The sequence below is a fragment of the Pelodiscus sinensis genome, chromosome 3, assembly GCF_049634645.1.
Source record: "Pelodiscus sinensis isolate JC-2024 chromosome 3, ASM4963464v1, whole genome shotgun sequence".
Lineage (NCBI taxonomy): Eukaryota > Metazoa > Chordata > Testudines > Trionychidae > Pelodiscus > Pelodiscus sinensis.
The window spans coordinates 198,901,249-198,918,791 of record NC_134713.1 but is presented as its reverse complement, the minus strand read 5'-3'; the positions used below and the strand labels follow the sequence as shown (position 1 = coordinate 198,918,791).

General features: G+C 45.3%; 1 protein-coding gene across 1 annotated transcript in view; it reads left to right on the top strand.

Annotated features, from left to right (window-relative positions):
- BUB1 (BUB1 mitotic checkpoint serine/threonine kinase) overlaps window positions 1–17,543 on the top strand; it is a 59,538-nt gene that overhangs the window by 11,091 nt on the left and 30,904 nt on the right. Inside the window, exons 7-9 of the mRNA XM_075925870.1 lie at window positions 15,010–15,059; window positions 15,168–15,358; window positions 16,223–16,383. Of these exons, the coding sequence (XP_075781985.1) occupies window positions 15,010–15,059; window positions 15,168–15,358; window positions 16,223–16,383 (402 nt within the window). The remainder of the gene's footprint in view (window positions 1–15,009; window positions 15,060–15,167; window positions 15,359–16,222; window positions 16,384–17,543) is intronic.

Sequence of the window (17,543 nt, the reverse complement as noted above, 5' to 3'; positions counted from 1 at the left end):
AAGTTGGGAGCCCTTTCCTCAGGCTACTGCCAAAAATTCTTTAATAGCAGCTATACCTTCATGGGGCCTTAACTGTACTACCCCTTACAGCAGTAGTCCCCAACGTTTAGAGCCTGCCAGGTGCCAGAGGGCGGGGACACATGCATGCTCGGGGGCACCCCCCCATACCCGTGTGCTCAGGGGGCGGGGGGCCCCCCCCGCAAGCGCCCCGCTCCGGAGCCCGGCGCTCCTCCCAAGCGCCGCATGCCGGGGGCCAGCACCCCCCCACTCCCCCGCAAGTGCTGCGGGGCCGGGCACCCCCCTCCCCCGCCGCACGCGCCCGGGGCCAGGCCAGCCCCGAGCACTTGGCGGGCGCACACAAATGGCCCCGTGGGCGCCATGGCGCCTGCGGGCAACTTGTTGGGGACCACTGCCTTACAGCAATCAGGGAAGGTGTTACAATGGCCTTAAACTTCCAATTCTATGCAACATCCAGGTACATTCAGCTGGGCTTACAGGCTGAAGGTTGATTAAAACATTCCAATTAACACAACTTCTCTTTTTCTTTTCTTTTTTTTTTTTAAACCAATGTTTTCGCATATCCATCCTTTTTATGTAGTAATTTAACCTTGTGCTTTGTTTGTTCCTTTATTTTTTTATCAATAGATAAACCTTGTGTTTCATGCATAGTTTTTCTTTTAAATGTACCTTTACCACTTTTTCCTATTAACAAGACTCAAATTCCTTGGCCTCTGCCCTTCTGAGATACTGGTTTCTGTAAGTACCATAAAAAAATGCCTAATGCTTATTAAACCTTTCCTGCCTAATGCAGTATCACTTTTTAACACCGTACACTAGCTAGCGGTAAGACAAACAAAACAATCTTTGTCGTGACAATACATCCATGGTATTGTTCAGCTGGTACCAGCTTGTCCTGATTTTTCTGAAAGACCCCAAAAAAAAAAAAAAAAACTTCTACCCAGTGCTGCTTTAAAAAAAAAAAAAAAAAAAAAAAAAGTGCCAGTACTCCAGGGGAAAAATTGCTGAGCTCTGACCGGAGGTGCTGGTACTGTCTGGAGGTGCCGGTACTGCATATCGGGCAGTACCGTCACAAAAAAGCACGGCTTCTATCCCTTTTGAGGGTGCCATATTATTGCTTGCATCCTTTTTCTTTTACAAATATCCTTTTTCATTCCTTTCTTTGCTTACAATTACTCCTATTTTTACCTATGGCTTTTGAAACCTGGCATGCCTACAAAACAACGGCTTCTGCCCCTTAAAGGCTTTTGAGTGAATTACCCCATTGTAATCCTCAAATTCAGGAGGTGTACTTCGTTTTCCTCTTATACAGCATACTAGGTTATCAAGATTCTGCTGAATTAAGTATGCATAGAGAATAGCCAGGAAGCGTTATTACTATAATTCTGGAGGATTTTCAGTGTGAGTTGTTTCCAATGACCATTTTTGTAAGAGCATTCCTTCTATTTAGACAACTTATCTTTGAGACCAGTTTGGTTAATAGTCTTTAAATCTTTGCTTATGCAGATCCCCTTTTGCATCTGTTTTCACATTTAGCGATGTGCAAACATATATTCTTTTTCTCACTTGTTTTTAGATCTGAGATTTTTCACATTTAGCGATGTGCAAACATATATTCTTTTTCTCACTTGTTTTTAGATCTGAGATTTTTAGATTCTCTTATTTTTAGGTTTGACTCCCCCTCCCCCCCCACCTTTCTTTCTAGAGGGCTACAATTTGAACTTTCTGATATCAGGTAGTTTGATCAGCAAACTATCTACCTGCAAAGCTTCTTTGTCCTGCCAGCTAGGGCATTTGCACCACAGACACTTTCTGGCTTGCTTTTAGATTCAAAGCTGCCAGTAGCTTTGCCTTCAAAAAAGGGACACTAACTTTTGCCAGAGTTTTAGAATTTTGAGTTTTTACTTTTTAAGTTCTGCTTTCATACACAGCAACCTGAAAAGGAAGTTACAATCTGTTGTGGCTCCTGGAGCCCTCACAGGATTTTAACTTGTTTGCAGTTTTTACCCCTTCTATAGTATACACTGCGTGTCACAGGAAAATGTGAATTCTCTGTTTATAACATTGCTTAGCCATATTAATCTTTGCATAGGGTGTAAATGGGTTTTTTGTTTTGTTTTTTTATGCTCAGTTTTCCTGTACTTTTGTTAAACAACTTGGAATGAAATGGCCTTACTGAAAATAAATCAAACCAATTTGCTTTAAGCCTACAAAACAATTTACTAACCTGCAAAACAGGATTACTGGCTTTCGAAAGCCTCAGTTATTTACTCTGTGTGTGTGTGTGTGTGTGTGTGTGTATTTACACATACATTTTCTGAACATTTCTTACACTATTTCTACACAGCTGTACAAATATTACATTCCCTTCTATTCTTTGGGGTAAAGTTCTAATAGAACCCCTCCCCCCCTTAAAGTTCTTTTAGCACATTTGACTGAGTATCCACAATTAAATTTAGGGATTTGAGTCAAATTTACCTAGATTATTTACAGACATTCTTTTGGAAAAGGGCCCATTTTTCCTCCATCCAAGATTCTGTAGCACCTCCATTAATCTCATTGAAGACTGTGGCCACTGACCATTCTTGGAGTGCCCCTCCTCCCCCTTCTCCTCCGCTGCGCGCCCCCCCCCCCCCCCCAAAAAAAAATAATTACCCAGCCCTGGGCTCAAGGAAATTGGACCATGAAGGGCCCTATGGAAGAAGCTCAGCCAAGAGAGCACAAAGTCTGTGGTCAGTATACAAAAACCCCCTCTTTGTGCATCCAAAGCTATATGGTGCTGGAATTGGTGCATAACCAACTGTCCATACTTTCAGCAGCCTGCTTTCAAAACATCCTGAACAGTGCCCTCAGCAAACACTTCTCCTACGACTACAACTGAGATCTGGGCACTTGGGTCCTCCAAGGCACAGACTAGAAATGGAGGTAGCCAGAACTCAAGCTTCACCAACTCTGAAAACCGTGTGTCGTGTCTTCTGTTTTGTGGGGTCTGGGTCACCACTCCCTGTGGGTGCCTTCCTTTTACTATGGAAGAGAAGTCTATTCCATGCCTTTCCTTCCATGTCCCTAATTCTAAAGCTCCTGAGCAAGATAGGGATATGGTCGACTAGTTATCCATCCCCACCCACCCTGCTGCCTCTATCTCAGTAGGGGAACCTGGTACGAGCTGGGACTCATGCTTTGGCTTTGCTTTTTAAATATATTAATAGCCTGCCAACTCTTAATACATTTAAAAAGCAGAAGCGCAGTGGGGGGGACTGGGTGAATCCCAGCTCATGTTGGTCGCCCCCGCCCCCACCCCCACCCAGCTGCACTTAGCCTTTTAAATGTATTAAGAGCCTACTAGCTCTTAAGGCAGAGCCACAGTGAGGTTAGTTGCTGAGTCTGGGAGCTAACTCCGCTGCCACTCCCCTGCTTATCAACTAGCTGATGGGAAATCCATCAACTAGTCCAGTATTTCTCAACCTTCTTTTATAAAGTGACCCTCCCCCAAAAAGGTACCCCCAGTACCTACAGTTGATAGGACTGCTTAAAAATGCCTGCCTCCCCCAGTTCACCTTTAGTAAGTGCTTTTCCAGCTTTTCGAGTGTTTGTTACTTTTCAATTCCATTCCATACTCTGTATGAGCCATTGCCACCACTTTCCCATCTATTACTGCTGCAAAATAACTCGTGAACACCAGCTGAGCTGCTCTGTTTTCAGGTATAAAACCATCATTTGTTTCTCCTGTTTTTAGCTTTTGGCGTAACCCTGTGTGTTCACATGTTCTGTGTAGTATTTACTGTGATAGCTTCAGGCCAGGACATCTGCGCAAATGCACCTACTTTACTTTCTGTGCAACATTCTTGTGAAATGACTGCTTCAACAAGTTTTTCACCGGTCTCAGATGAACAAACTATGCCCTTTGGGTATCTGGCTTACTACCGAAGAAATGTCTGTTCTTGAAAAATGTGCCCTGGGACATGGCATAAAGGGAATCTTGCCTCAGCATTTTCAATTTTTTTCCCTTATACTCCACATACTTCATCTCTAATCCTGCCCAGTTTAGTTTATAGGTGCAGTTTTTATAGTACATATATGGTATGGCCACTAGTGTTTCGATTAACCAGGCTCTGTCTGGTGGTATTTCTCCAAGATTTGGCTACTAATTGGTACCCTTTGTCTTGCTAGTTGATGCCTAAGAATGATGACAAGTTAAAAACAAGGATTTTGTTAAATTACATTTGTAGTGTAATTACAAGAATGTACATAGTGATTGTGCATGGATTCCAGTGATTGTGATGGCTTCCTGATGTCTTAGCCAGGGCTTCATTGCTCCTTTTCCAGATCATAAATAAAGCTGATAAGAGACTAAAGTAATAGTGCTATTAAACAATATAATACCATTTATTAAAATATTTGTGGGTGTTTTCACATTTTTAAATATAAAAAATTTGTTACATTATACAAAATGTACATTGCTCACTTGATATGTGATTAAATCTTTGCACTAAAACAAAACAGTGCTTCAGTTCACTTAAGAAGACTGCACTGCTGTACTTGTATTATGAAAAGTGAAGTTACAAATGTAGAATAAGTACAAAAAACCTGCAAAACTTTAGTGTCTACAAGTCCTACTTCTTGTTCAGCTACTCCCTGTAGCTACAGAGGGTGTATCCGTGTGGCTGATGGATTATTCTCAAATAGAACCTACAGTAGTGTGGATGAATTGAGTTCTGTGTGGGCTAAGTTGTTCTAAACTTTGTGAACCTACTGGGTTACATTAGATGCATGCAGAGGGAAGGTAAGGGGTTTGAAAACTATTTATACCTCATGAGGCCTGAGTGGCCCAGGGGAGAACATTGCAGAAATTGGACCTGTGTCCCTCCTAGTAGCTAAAATTTCAAATCCATTTGTTGGCACAAGTCTTATGTTTTTTTAAAAAGGGGGGGGGGCAACATGATACTTTAATCTACTTTGTCAAAAGGCTTTATTTCACATGGGGAAGGATAATCTAAGTACAGCAGAATACTCAGAAGGTCCTGAGACTATCTTTTGAAAAGGGAATAAATTGCACATGCTAATGCTGGGAGCGACAACTTACTGAGGTGGGAAGAGGAGGAGAGTGTTTAGGATGCAGTTAATGGGAATGGATGTCCAGGAGTGGGGCTGGATGGGACCAGTGAGGGGCTGGGGTGAGGTATCTTAAGGACAGCGATTTTCAAACTTGTTTTTCCACACGACCCAGGTGAATAAAATGGTTGACTCCTGTGACCCAGCATAATTATTTCTCTTGCCTAGAGTGTGGGCTCAGGGCAGAGCTGGGAATGAGGGGCTTGGGGTGCAGGAGGGAGATCATGGCTGGGGCAGGGGATTGGAAAGCCAGCTTGGGCATGGGCTTACCTCCAGCAAGACGCAGCCAGAAGAACGACAGGGATTTTAAGGCTGCTTCCCACCTGTCCTGGCACCTCAGACCATGCTGTGCCCCGGAAACAACCAATAGCAGGTCTGAGTCCTAGGCAGAGGTGTGCAAGCAGCTCTGCATGCTGCTCTCACACACAGGCACTGACCTTCCCAGCTCCCATTGGCTGGGAACCACTCATGGGGAGTGTGGAGCTGCGGAAGGTAGGGCGTGGAGCACTGTGGCTCCCCGCCTAAGAGCTGGTCCCATTGATGGTCACTCCTGGGGTGCAGGGCAGTCTGTAGTGCCAGGACAGGCAGGAGGATGCCTGCCTTAGCAACCCCCTTGTCACCTGGGCACCCTACAGCAAGGCATTCCATGCCTCAGGTTTGGATCATGACCTGTACTTTAAAAACCACTGGTCTAGGTGTGTGGGGCACTGGGAGATAGATGAGTCTTATGGGACTGGGGAGAACAGGAATGGGGCATTTTTTTCAACCCTATATTAACCTCTCTAAGCCTGGTCTTCCTATTCATACAGTAAGGGTAATGTTTCCCTCCTTGAGGTCTACTGTTTCAAAATGCTCTGCATGAGTCAGGTAGCATTATCTGGCCACAGTAGCATCTGAACTGCACTCTTTTATTATAGCTCCCTAAGGGCACATCGACACAGCAGGGCTAAGTCCGAAATAGGCTATGCAACTTGAGCTACATCAATTGCATAGCTGAAGTCAAAATAGCTCACTTCAGCTTTTGGCACTGTCTACGCACTGTCAGGAAGCCCGAGAAAGAACAATCTTCCTCCAACTTCCCCTACTCCTCAAAAGATGAGGGTTATAAGAGTCAGAGTAAGAAGTCCTCCAGCTTGACATAGTCTGTGACTACACAGCAAGCAGTTATTTTGACAATGTTATCATACATATAGTAGCCCATTGTCTGTGCATCTGTAACGCTGACGTACGCAACCACGCCCCCGGCCGTGTACCTCAGCGCCCTGCCCCCCTTCTCCTCCTTCCATGGCGGTTCGGCCCAGCGTTGTGCTGCGCTGCTCAGCTGGGCCCCGGCGGGGGAGCAAGCGGCCCTTTGTGGTCCGGGCTCCCCACATGTGGGAAGCGTGGACCCCAAATGGCCACTTGCTCCCCCGCCGGGGCCTAGCTGAGTGGCCCCCCCCTTCCCCTCCCTCTGGGCCCCGGCGGCAAGGAGCAAGTGGTAGGCAAGCACGCGTGGGGAGGGTGGACCCCAAAGGGCCACTTGCTCCCCCGCTGGGGCCCGGAAGGAGGGAAAGGGGGGTAGGGCTGGCCGGAAGGGGGGTGGGAAGCAGAGCTGGGGGGGGTGGAACGGGGGCTGTGGGGCTGGATGGGAGGAGGGGGGCGGAAAGCAGGCCTGGCGGGGGAGGGTGCGCAGTGCGGCCCCAAACGGCCGCTTGCTGCCACTTGCTCCCCCGCTGGAGCCCTGGGGGGCCATGGGGATGGCCGACAGGATGAGGGGGGCGGGAAGCAGACCGGGGGGGGGGGGGGGAGTGCAGCCACTGGCCGCAGCCAGACCGCAAATGGCCGCTTGCTCCCCAGCTGCGGCCCAGCTGAGTGGCACTGGCGCTGCGCCTCAGTGGGACAGGAAGAGGGGCGGGGCCACGTACATCACCGCCCCCCTCCTCCTCCTGCCTTGGCGCTGAGTGGTGCGCCCCTCAGCCAGGCCGCCAGGGGAGCCAGCAGCGCAAGGGGCTGTTTGGGCTCCCCTGGGGTAGGAGGGGAAGAGAGGGCAGTGACGTACACGGCCCCGCCCCCTGGCCGTATACGTCACCACCCCAGCCCCCTCCCTCCCTCGCGGCAACCTGGCTGAGCAGGCAGCACTCAGCCAAGTGCCACGGCGGGAGGGAAGAGGAAGGGGGGGCAGGGAGAGACAGAGGGGAGAGAGAGGCAGGAAGGGGAGAAGAGAAAGAAAGAGATAGAGAGAGAGAGGCAGGAGGCGGAGGAGAGCTGAGCCTCAGAGGTAGGTGTTTGGCATGGTCCACGGTGTTTCCCTATCTGTGTGTACCTCAGACGGCTGGCCTGGATATATTTTTGGGCATTGGCCACCAACTCCTCGATTTTAGCCTGCAGGGCCAGTAAACCCTCCTCTAGGTACTTACTTCCGTCGTGTTACTCAGGATCTCATGTTAGGTTACCCATCACTGCCGAAGTGCGATAGAGCCGCATTCCATCAACGGTCAAGATCGCCCCGTGAGGGACTGTTATACACACAGACGGATATGTAGAGTGGCAGGATGGAGTGATCTGTCTGGGTAGTCAAACACCAGTAGGTTCCGTTTATTTGGACCAGCTCAATGTTTATTTGTTTTTCTGTGAGAACTACATCAAACCTAGGCAGATTCGTCATGATGTTAAATGGGCAGGTACATAACATTTCCTTATCAAAGTGGATGCAATAATCCCTGGATACAGGGAGGCTCCCACACTTTCAGAATAAGCAATGCCCTCGACTCTATCTATATGCTTCTGCTTTGGTAGAGGCAGGGAGTTACCATTCTGATCATTGTGAGTGAGGAATCCCCAGAGGGGCTAAAACAAATGGTTATACTATGGCCTGTCCAGGTGGGCCTATGGGTCCTCATGAATTCTCTACTTCCCTACACTCATGGGATAGGCACAGGGAGGGTGGGGACTCACCACTTCCATAAGGGCTGGGTGGTAGTGGCTAAAGCTTACCCTATATTTTTAATACTGGCCTTCTAATTTCTTTAATTTAGTTTCATTAATTAACGATCTAATTAGTCTCTGGTCCAAATATCTGGTTAGGTTTAGTGAAGTGGACACAGAGCTGGACAGATCCTTCAAACTATTTAGGTTCACTTGATTAGCTTGGCTCGTGTTTAGGCTTTTACAGGCGCTGGATATTACTGCATTTACCAGCTTGGATTCTATACAATTTCTGGGCTATGACATAAGTGTTGCTGACAGAGTTTCCAATCTGCGATGGTATCTGCTAAGCCCGGTTGTTGCCTAATCAGGCACTTGCCAATTTGATTAGCCAGTCTAGCACACAGCTGGTTTATACCAGTGTGGAACATCACCAAGGTAAGGACCAGTGACAGTTGTCCTGGTTCTGGGACAGAGGTCTGTTCAGGGCATGATGCACAATTGGGAGGCTCTATTTTGTCCTTAAGGACCTGGTTAATAATATCCAAATGAGGACAAGTTAGCGATGGCCATTGTTTAACAAATGACAGCCATGCCTCAGGGGTTACCTTTGTCTGGGCTTTAAGTGGTAAGCCCCAGTGGGAGTCAGTAGGTCCAACTTCAGTGGCCTGATGTCAGTGTTTAGCTTCTTTCCCACAATATTCCACACAAACTTTAACTCAGTGGACTGTGTATTCTTTGTCCTCGTGTTCATGTTGTTACAATAAACAAAATGATTCTGTGTGAATGAGGGGCGGCCCAAGGCCGTGTATTCCCCATTGCTATTAGCGTGTATTTGTTCTATGTGTGTGACTAGAGTCACTGTTTCTCTTATAGGACAAGCATGGTTCACAGATGTTTAATTGTTAACCCATGCAATTCCATAATTCTTGAGGCCTTTTAAGGCATCAGACACCAATGAGTAGCAGGGCAAGTAGCTGTTATTGCAATAGTGAGGTTACTAGTTTCCTCGTTGTGGGCATCTTTACTTAAATATGCAGATGTCCCACTTGCCCGTGTTGTTTCTTATAGATTTCTTATTCTCTCTGGCCAAACCACTTTTATGGTTGGTGTGCAAATTTACAGAAGCTAAATATTTCATTTGTGTGGCCATTAAAGCAAAACCAATCCGGTGGGGGAGAGGGCTGGTACCCCATCCCAGTCCTCCTGTTCACGTGATGCACTCCTTGCTTCCTTCCAGTTCCTTTTTTGTTCACCTGTGGAGACATTGTTAACATTCTCCTAGCCTAAACAATTACCAAACTATTATTCTTTCACTGAATATTAAAGTAGCCAATTGATTGGGCCCAATTATTAATTTTGTTCATTTAAATTAATGCTTCTGCTTTACTCAAATTATCCTTTCATTAAAACAATATCCTACACACAACAATATTTTCAATACGTATTACAATTAAGACACACAAGACAAACTTGGACAGAACACAAACTTATTATGTCATGACACAGAACCATGGTTTGTTGTTGTTGTTTGTTGTTTTTCTTCAGCTGGCACCAGCACTTTCTGATGATCTGAAAGACAAGAAAACATTTCTACCTTTGTTGGGGTGGTACATTATAACTTAAAATACTTTTCTTTTTACAGATGTTCTTTGTTAGTTTTGATCAGCCTGTTACCCAATGGTATGCTTTTATTTTGCACACCAGCTTCAGAGGGTTTGAGTGGATTACTTCATTGTTCAATTATTAAGTTAAAGGTGGCATGCCTTGATTTTCCTCTTGTATCACAGATCAGGCTTAATGTGTGAAGCTATAGTGCTTTTCCTTAGCACAAGGTGTTGGCCAGTTACTGTCCCAGCAAGCAAAAAGCTTTTCTTTTCCTGAAAAGAATCATATACAATGTTACAGGCTTACTTATGGGGGACACTGCCCCCCCTTCCAGAACAGACAGGCAGTTTGCAGACACACACAACCTTGGATTTAAAAGCAAGCCAAAAGTGCTATCAACTCAGCCTTGAACAGAGAGACAGTGAAGTTTCAGGGCTTGGATTCTTAAAACAATGGTTTGTTTTCTTAAAGAGTAAATTTAACCTTAAGGATTGATGTATAGATTTCATTCTTTTATACAGTTAACCAGTTAAGTGTCAATCGAATTCCTTATTTTCCTTCTACTACGCCCATAGGACTCCAAACTTTTTGCCTTCCCCTTTCACATGCTTTTTTTCTTTCTTATGGTCTATCCTGATTCCTGCTAAATGACTTTTCTCAATTACACAAGTTTATCCAATATTAATTTGTCAAGGAGAGTGGGCTTTCCAATTAGCCCCACATCTCTTTATTTTGTTCAATATGTAAATCCAAATGTGTATTATTGCAATCAGCTAGTATTAATTTTAAACTTCTCAGTATAGGGTTTTCATAACATCGATGCTGCAGCAGTTGATCTATGCTGCTAATTCTGGGGTGGATCACTTGCCCATGCTCTCTAAGGAGATTTATGTTGCAGAATGTGTCTCCTTGTTAGGGCAGATTTAGCTTCTAGTGATTACATCTTTAAATTTAATTTCTACCGGTTGACTTTAGGGTGGCTTTTAGGTTACTTCCTCCCACGCCCTCAAGCCAATTGTAACAGTGTGTGAGGGAAGGGTTTTAACTGTTTTTTTGGGGGGGGGGTTGGGTTTTTTTTTTTGTTTTGTTTTTTTCTGGATGGCCCCCACTCGTCCGTTGTGAAACATCCTTGGGTTGCCTACAATTCTAGCCGGAGAGGCTGTAGTTATCTATTTGCTAACAAAGGCTTGAGAATCTCCTGAAGTTTCTTGGCAGCCCTTTTCTGCTCCTGCGTTGTGTCCTGTGTATATGTTTTTAACCAAAATGCCTAGGGTCAATATGGCTTGATGGTCGGCAGGCATTCTTTCCTTGGAATTTGGAGGAATACTTCCCACCAGCTGTTAAGTTTATTTTAAAACTCAGGGTTTTGCTTTGGATTGGGCAAAGTTGTTACTAGAGCCCATTTTTCCATAGGGAAGAGCTGATTCTTTTTAGTTATCTTTCGTGCCTCCTCTCTATAATGATGTATAGCCTATATGGGGCTGGGCATAGAGAGGAGTAAAGGGGTAATGTGCCAAATTCCTCCCTAAGCTTGGGAGAGGCGGCACAGTTGATATGGGTGCGCTAGCTGAGAAATCCTTTCCTCTCACTCCTCGTGCATTCTTTTGGCACAGAGGCACTGCTGCTTGTAAGTTACATTTCTTACCATGGGGAGGATTTCTTTTTGCTTTTCTGAGCTTCAATGTCATCCCTCAGGGCTTTAATTTCTTTTCTGTCAATCTGTTATATGCTCACAGGTCCTTGGACCATGATACACGTACATGTAGTACACAGGGGTGCCTTTCTGCGGTGTGGGGGTATGATTAGACTGATCCCCATTTATTTTAGTCATTCAGGGGAGTATCCTGTCCACTCCTTGTTCGTTCAGTGGCTTATAGGAAACAATCTACACACTCCAAAGAAGGGGTCTGCTGGGTCTAGAATGTCAGACCTTATCAGCAGCTTATGAAATAAGGGGAGTCGTCACTCCCTCACATATCCGCTTGGTCTCAAGGTTCGGCTGACCCCCCCCTTGCATTTAAGACCTTGTCAGTGGCATTCACACCTCATACATTCATTTGCATTCATTCAGATGAGTGATTATAAACGTGGTCTTTAACATACTATCAGTAGGAGGAATAGGATTATTCTTAGCAGGAAAAGGAGCACTCCCTGGGATTGCTCCAAATGCCAGTAGTTATTAAAAACAGCCTACAGATTGGTGTATTCAGTCATTGGTTGCTGGCAATCCTAATCCCTAACAAATAATGACAGGGTCTGACATACAAACACACAACACTCGGTCCGGAGAACGCAGAGGTTCAGCGGGTCACACTTTCCAGCTGTAACGATTACAGCTCACTTCCAAACCTTCCCAGTCCCTCCGGACAGGTGCTGGGTTCTTTCTCTTCCAGCCCGGACTCGGGTGCCTTGGCTCCCAATCCAGCTGGGTTTATCTTCCAGCTTGGGCTCGGGCACCTCGCTCTCGAACCGGCTGGGCTTATCTTCCAGCTCGAGTTCGGGCACCTTGCTCTCGAACCGGCTGGGCTTATCTTCCAGCTCGGGTTCGGGCACCTTGCTCTCGAACCGGCTGGGCTTTGGAGGTTGTGCGCCGTTTTCCTCCCTGCTTTACTGGTACCTCCTCGGGGATTCCACACACGGCTTAGCTGTCCCTCTTTAGCTACGTCTTTCAGACGCACTCTTAGGAATCAGCTTTTACCCCCGAGATTCTGTGTGTGGCTTATACCGTACGGCCTTTGCACCTTGTAGCACCTCTTGGTACCTTCCCAATTGCTGGCGGGGATTTGCACTATGCGAGAGTGTGTACGTTAAGTGCCTGTTGGGGGGCGTCCGCCAGGTCTTACACTGTTACGTGCAATGAGAGAATGGGTCACTAGTTCGTGCTGCCTGCCGCATTGCGTACTCGGCCAATCCAATCCCGAGCTTAACGTACGGCTCAATCACTCCTTGGTGATTTATCCAGTCTCTCCGTAACGAGCCCCTTAGTTCTAACAGTACACAACCCTCTTGTGCTTGTCCCCTAGATGTTCCTCCCCCCCTCTTTCAGGCCTGCCTCATAGGCTTGGTTCACCCTCATCCAGGTATCTCGTGCCTTAAATGGGAACGGAACCAGGATGTGTCTGAAGGAAACCAGAGACATCAACCCCTAGACCTAATGAGGTGGTAAATTAAATATACTCACCTCTCTTGGGTTTTAGTCTCCAGCTCCCGATCAGCTCACAAGCCTGGATCCCGGACGAGCCCCCAATTTGTTGGAAATAATCCAGGACACTCTGGATGCAGGTGAAAACAGGTGGAGCATTTATTATACACCAGCTGATGGAGTGACACGCAGGAGTTACCCTGGTGAACACTGGTTAATTAACACAATACAATAGGTTATATAGTCAGCAGGTGGACGGAGGAAAAATGATTTGATAGGTCTAGCAGCAAGACGAAATGAGCACATAAGCCAATAGAACTACTAAAGATTACATAATATCTCCGCCCATTGCAAAGTAACAACTCATTAATATATATACAGGTGGTTATTGTTCAAATGCCAAAACATGTCAGCAAAACAGTAATAACATTTTAGTCTGTATAGATAATGATGTTTCTATAGCAGGCGGGTATGGTCTTGAGTTGGTGTAGCGCTTGGTTCTCAGGCTTATTATCTAGGAGTGAAGCAAGACAGTTTAAGCAAATTTTATGAATGTTATCTTACGCAAAATGTGTTACGTTACCAACTGGGACCCTGTCCAAGTGTTTTAGAACGTGGTTGCTATGGTGCTCAGGGTCTTTTACTGCCTGCAGCTCTTATCCTGACTGTGGTGTTCCCAGGCTTGATCCCAGAATGGAGTCATGCTGTTTAGAGGCCTACTAGCACATTTAGGGCTGCCTCAGTTTACCCTACAGTTGCAAAGAAATCATTTAGTTTCTCTGCAATGGCTTTATCATCCTTGATTGCTCCTTTTATTTATTTTTTTTATACTGCACTCTGTCCCCAAAAAAGAAACCCCTAGATTTGCATGTAAATTGGAGATGTCATTCAGCTCGATCATGCTACACCAATGGCTCAGCATGGGAACATGGTCAAAGGCAGCTTTTCACTGTAGATGGAAGTAAGCCAGGGGCTACTTAGTGTTGAGCGCATCACTGTAAATGGCTGCTGCAGCATAGTGTGGTGGTTGTGTATAGCACTGGAATTGAAAAGGAGACTACATTTTGCAACACAATTGGTAAATCTCTGCAGGCCAGTATAGCTTGCATGGGCCGAGGGGGAATCCTTTCTCCCCACGAAGGAACAGTGGTAGTGCGGTCAGTCATCTCACATCACTTGGTAACCTTCCTGTATCAGGGGTGCAGAGTGGACTGGTTCTAAAAGGGATCCCGGCTAGCTGGAAGGGCGGTGGTGTGATGTAGAATCCTGAATGTAGGAGGAGCTGGTGCTGTGGCCATCCTCTGCTCTGTCAGACCCATGTGCCTTTCCACTGTCCAGACTGGATGAGGAAGCCATCATGCTACCCCACTGGGGCGGTGAGAGAAACCAAATACAAGAGTAAGATCTGAGAGTAAAGGATTGAGGAAAAGGGACTGAGTAGGCTTCTGCCCGCACAACTCCTTCACTTTAAACTAAAGTTACTAATCAGACTTGAGGGTCTGGGGAGAGGAGCAGCCCTTGAGTCTATTTTCTAGGTCTTATGCTAGCCATTAATTGATGGAATGAAACTCTTATTAACTGGTATTGCTTTAATAACATGGCTAATTTCATAGCTCTAGCTATGTCTGTTGTGGCTCTTCAACTAGCTCAGATTCATCAAAATTTGTAGCTTGGGAAGGTGGGGAGATCAATATATCTTATATCTTTCAGATTTTTTCTTCTGGGCACCCACAAAGTGTTCAACAGTGGGGAAAAAAATCTTATTGTTTTCCTTTTGGACTATTGGGCTAGTTTACTCACTGACAAGCATTAGTACTGAAGTATTTTCAAACATGAGGTCTAGTCTTGCATTATGTATGCACCCAAAAACCCAAGGCAGAGAGTTTGGCAAATGCACACATGATACTTCATTCTAGAGCTGCTGCTTGGTGTGTCCGAATCTCTTGCTAAAATTGCATTTCTGCCGTTGATGTGAGAATCATTGTATGGCTAACAAGGATAAAAGCTGGACCAAGTGCACAATTGTAAAATATGTTTCTAAATTACTGGTGTCATTTGTAAACATTCTTCTGGTAAGATTTGTTTTGTCCAATATAAATTGCAAATGCACTTTGTTTTACTATTTGTGGTAATTGCATAGCTGTGTAGATATCCTGGACTCATGGCTGAACAAAATAGGTGGACACTTTAAGACTAGGGTCTCAAAGCTTCTTTCCATCTTTTAGGATCCAATGCTTTCTGCAGCTCAGTCATCTCAGAATGAAGCAGGAAAAGTGTAAGTAGCACTTATACACACTCAGTTGTGCTAGACAAGTGTGCTTTAAAAAATAATCAGAGTGCTTCACGGTGAACTTGAATGCATCTTTCACACTTCTCTCCACAGAGAGTATCTTACATACATTTCCAAGTCAGCAGTTATTCCAAAGCCATCTTCAACCTCCAGTGAATTTGAGCAAGTGGCAATGTACAATAGAAATATGCTCATATGTGAAGGCTCAGAGCTTTCTTTTGAGGAAGTGAGAGCGAAGATTGTTTACAGAAAACAAGAAAGATTGAGACGACAAAAAGAATGGGGTACTCTATCTACTTCCCTTCAGAAATGTCCTTGTCTGTATCGCCAAGGAAAACTTGTGGGTTAAAGTAACTTTGTCGCTGTCTGCACACACTCCCTCAGCCAAATCTGGCATCCCTTCGCCTGCTCAAAGAGTAGAAAAAACATTCATGGGAACCATGTAAATGTCAGTGACTGTGTCAAATGAATTCTGTGACGTGAGACATTGCCTTCAAGATAAGAGAGTAAGAGCATGGGACAAGGGTAAAACCCAGGGTTCCTTAAACTGACTTCAGTGGCAGTGTCCAATCAGTCTTCTCAAATCCAGTCTTTCCAATGTAATGCAGTTCACTCTCTCCCTTCTTCCCGATGGGTGGAAGGAATGGTACTTGAGAGGCCAAGAGCAGTCCATCCCTCTGTGGTCTAGCAGTGGCATGCTTAATTCCTTCTGCTATGCAAACCACACAAGTGTACTGTACCTTTGCCTAGCAAACAAACGACTCTAAAACTGCAACAAATATAGTTCACAAATCAATTTTAGAGAAATAGAGAACCTCAAAAGGGAAATGACTTAAATAAAACCACAGACAAGGAAACAGTCATCCACTATGAACATTTACCCTGGGAAGGTAGAGTTTTGTGACACTGGTTGACAAACTTGTAGTAGGTCTGGTGAGTGAGAAGCTGATGTATGTGTCTGTATGGTTTTCTTCTGTTTCCTGATTAATTTAGTCTTCAATACGTTATTTGCTTGTAGCAACATAAATTGTAATGGCTTTTTACATATGTGCATTTTGTTTAAAGTATCTCATCTCTGAAGTAGGGAGAGAAAAGCCTAAATGGACGTTAATTGCCTGTTTTGCTTATTCTGTTCTGACTGCCTTCAGAAAAAGAAGAGTGGGACTATGCAAAGAGAAAAGAATCTGCCATCCTTGAAATGCAACTTTTGCAGCAGAAGCTAGAACAGCTGAGTCACCTGGCCAAAGGCTTTCCAGAAACTAAGCTGGAAGAGGCATCCATGCTACAGTTTGTTCCAGATAGAACAATGGTAAGCATATAATAGCAGCAGCACATTTGTATCTAGTAGTAAAGTTTAATTTTCTTGCTATGATGGACTCATTCTTTATTCCACGTGTCTCTCTAGTTTAACTTGAAAATCAAGATTCACTGTAAGGATGTTAAGGACTAGTTGACTGTCCGATAAGAAAATGCTTACCGGATAGTCAGTCGACTAGTTGATTTTCCCCCCTTATCTCCCCCCCCCCCCCCGACTTTCCCACTCAGATAGAGGCAGCAAAGGGTGGGGGAAGAACGGGTACTTCAAAGCAGCAGCACTGCACAGCTGAGCCTGGGATGAGCTGTGTGGTGCTGCCCCTTTGAAACGCAGAAGTGGGGGCAACATGCAGCGCAACATGGAGCCCGGGGTCAGCAGAGGACTCTGAGTCCCCTGCTGACCCCTGGATCCATGAGGGTCCTGTGGCTTTGAAATGCACAAGAGCCCCCACTGGAGCTTGTAAATTTCAAAGCAGACATGCCCATGTGCAGCCTAGAGTCAGCGGGACTTCCCGCTGGCCCTGGGCTGCAGGTGGAGTTCCACATTCCTCCTTTGAAATGTACAAGAGCCCCAGTGGGGGCTCTTGTACATTTCAAAGGAGGAATGCAGAAGTGTCTATCGAGTAGTTGATGGAAATTCCATCAACTACTCGACTAGTCAATTAACCACAATTTAACATCCTTAATTCACTGAAGTGCAGGTTGAACCTCTCTAGTACAGCATCTTTGGAACCTGACTGGTGCCGAACCAGAGAATTTGCCAAGCCATAGGAGGTCAAATATTGTCTAGGAGCATTATCAATACCTCTGCTGCTTGCTGGGCTCCGACAAGACAGTTGGGGGTATATTAGAGCAAAATAAAAGCACAGAACACTGAGATCAAGGACTAGTGGATGTAAACAAACTTCATGGGACCACAGGCAACTTGGCCACACTCATGATAAGTGGATATCCAGCTAACTAAAATAATTCCAGATTGTGGATGTTGCCAGACCAGAGAGTGCCAGAGTAGTTCAGCTTGCACCTGTTTTCCTGTTTTTGTATTTGTCTGGCATGGCTTCATCTTTGTGACTATTTAACCAAAAATCTACTTAGACCACCAAGGGTTTATGTTTAGGTACATTTGAAAGTTACTATTGTGTGGTAAGACTGATT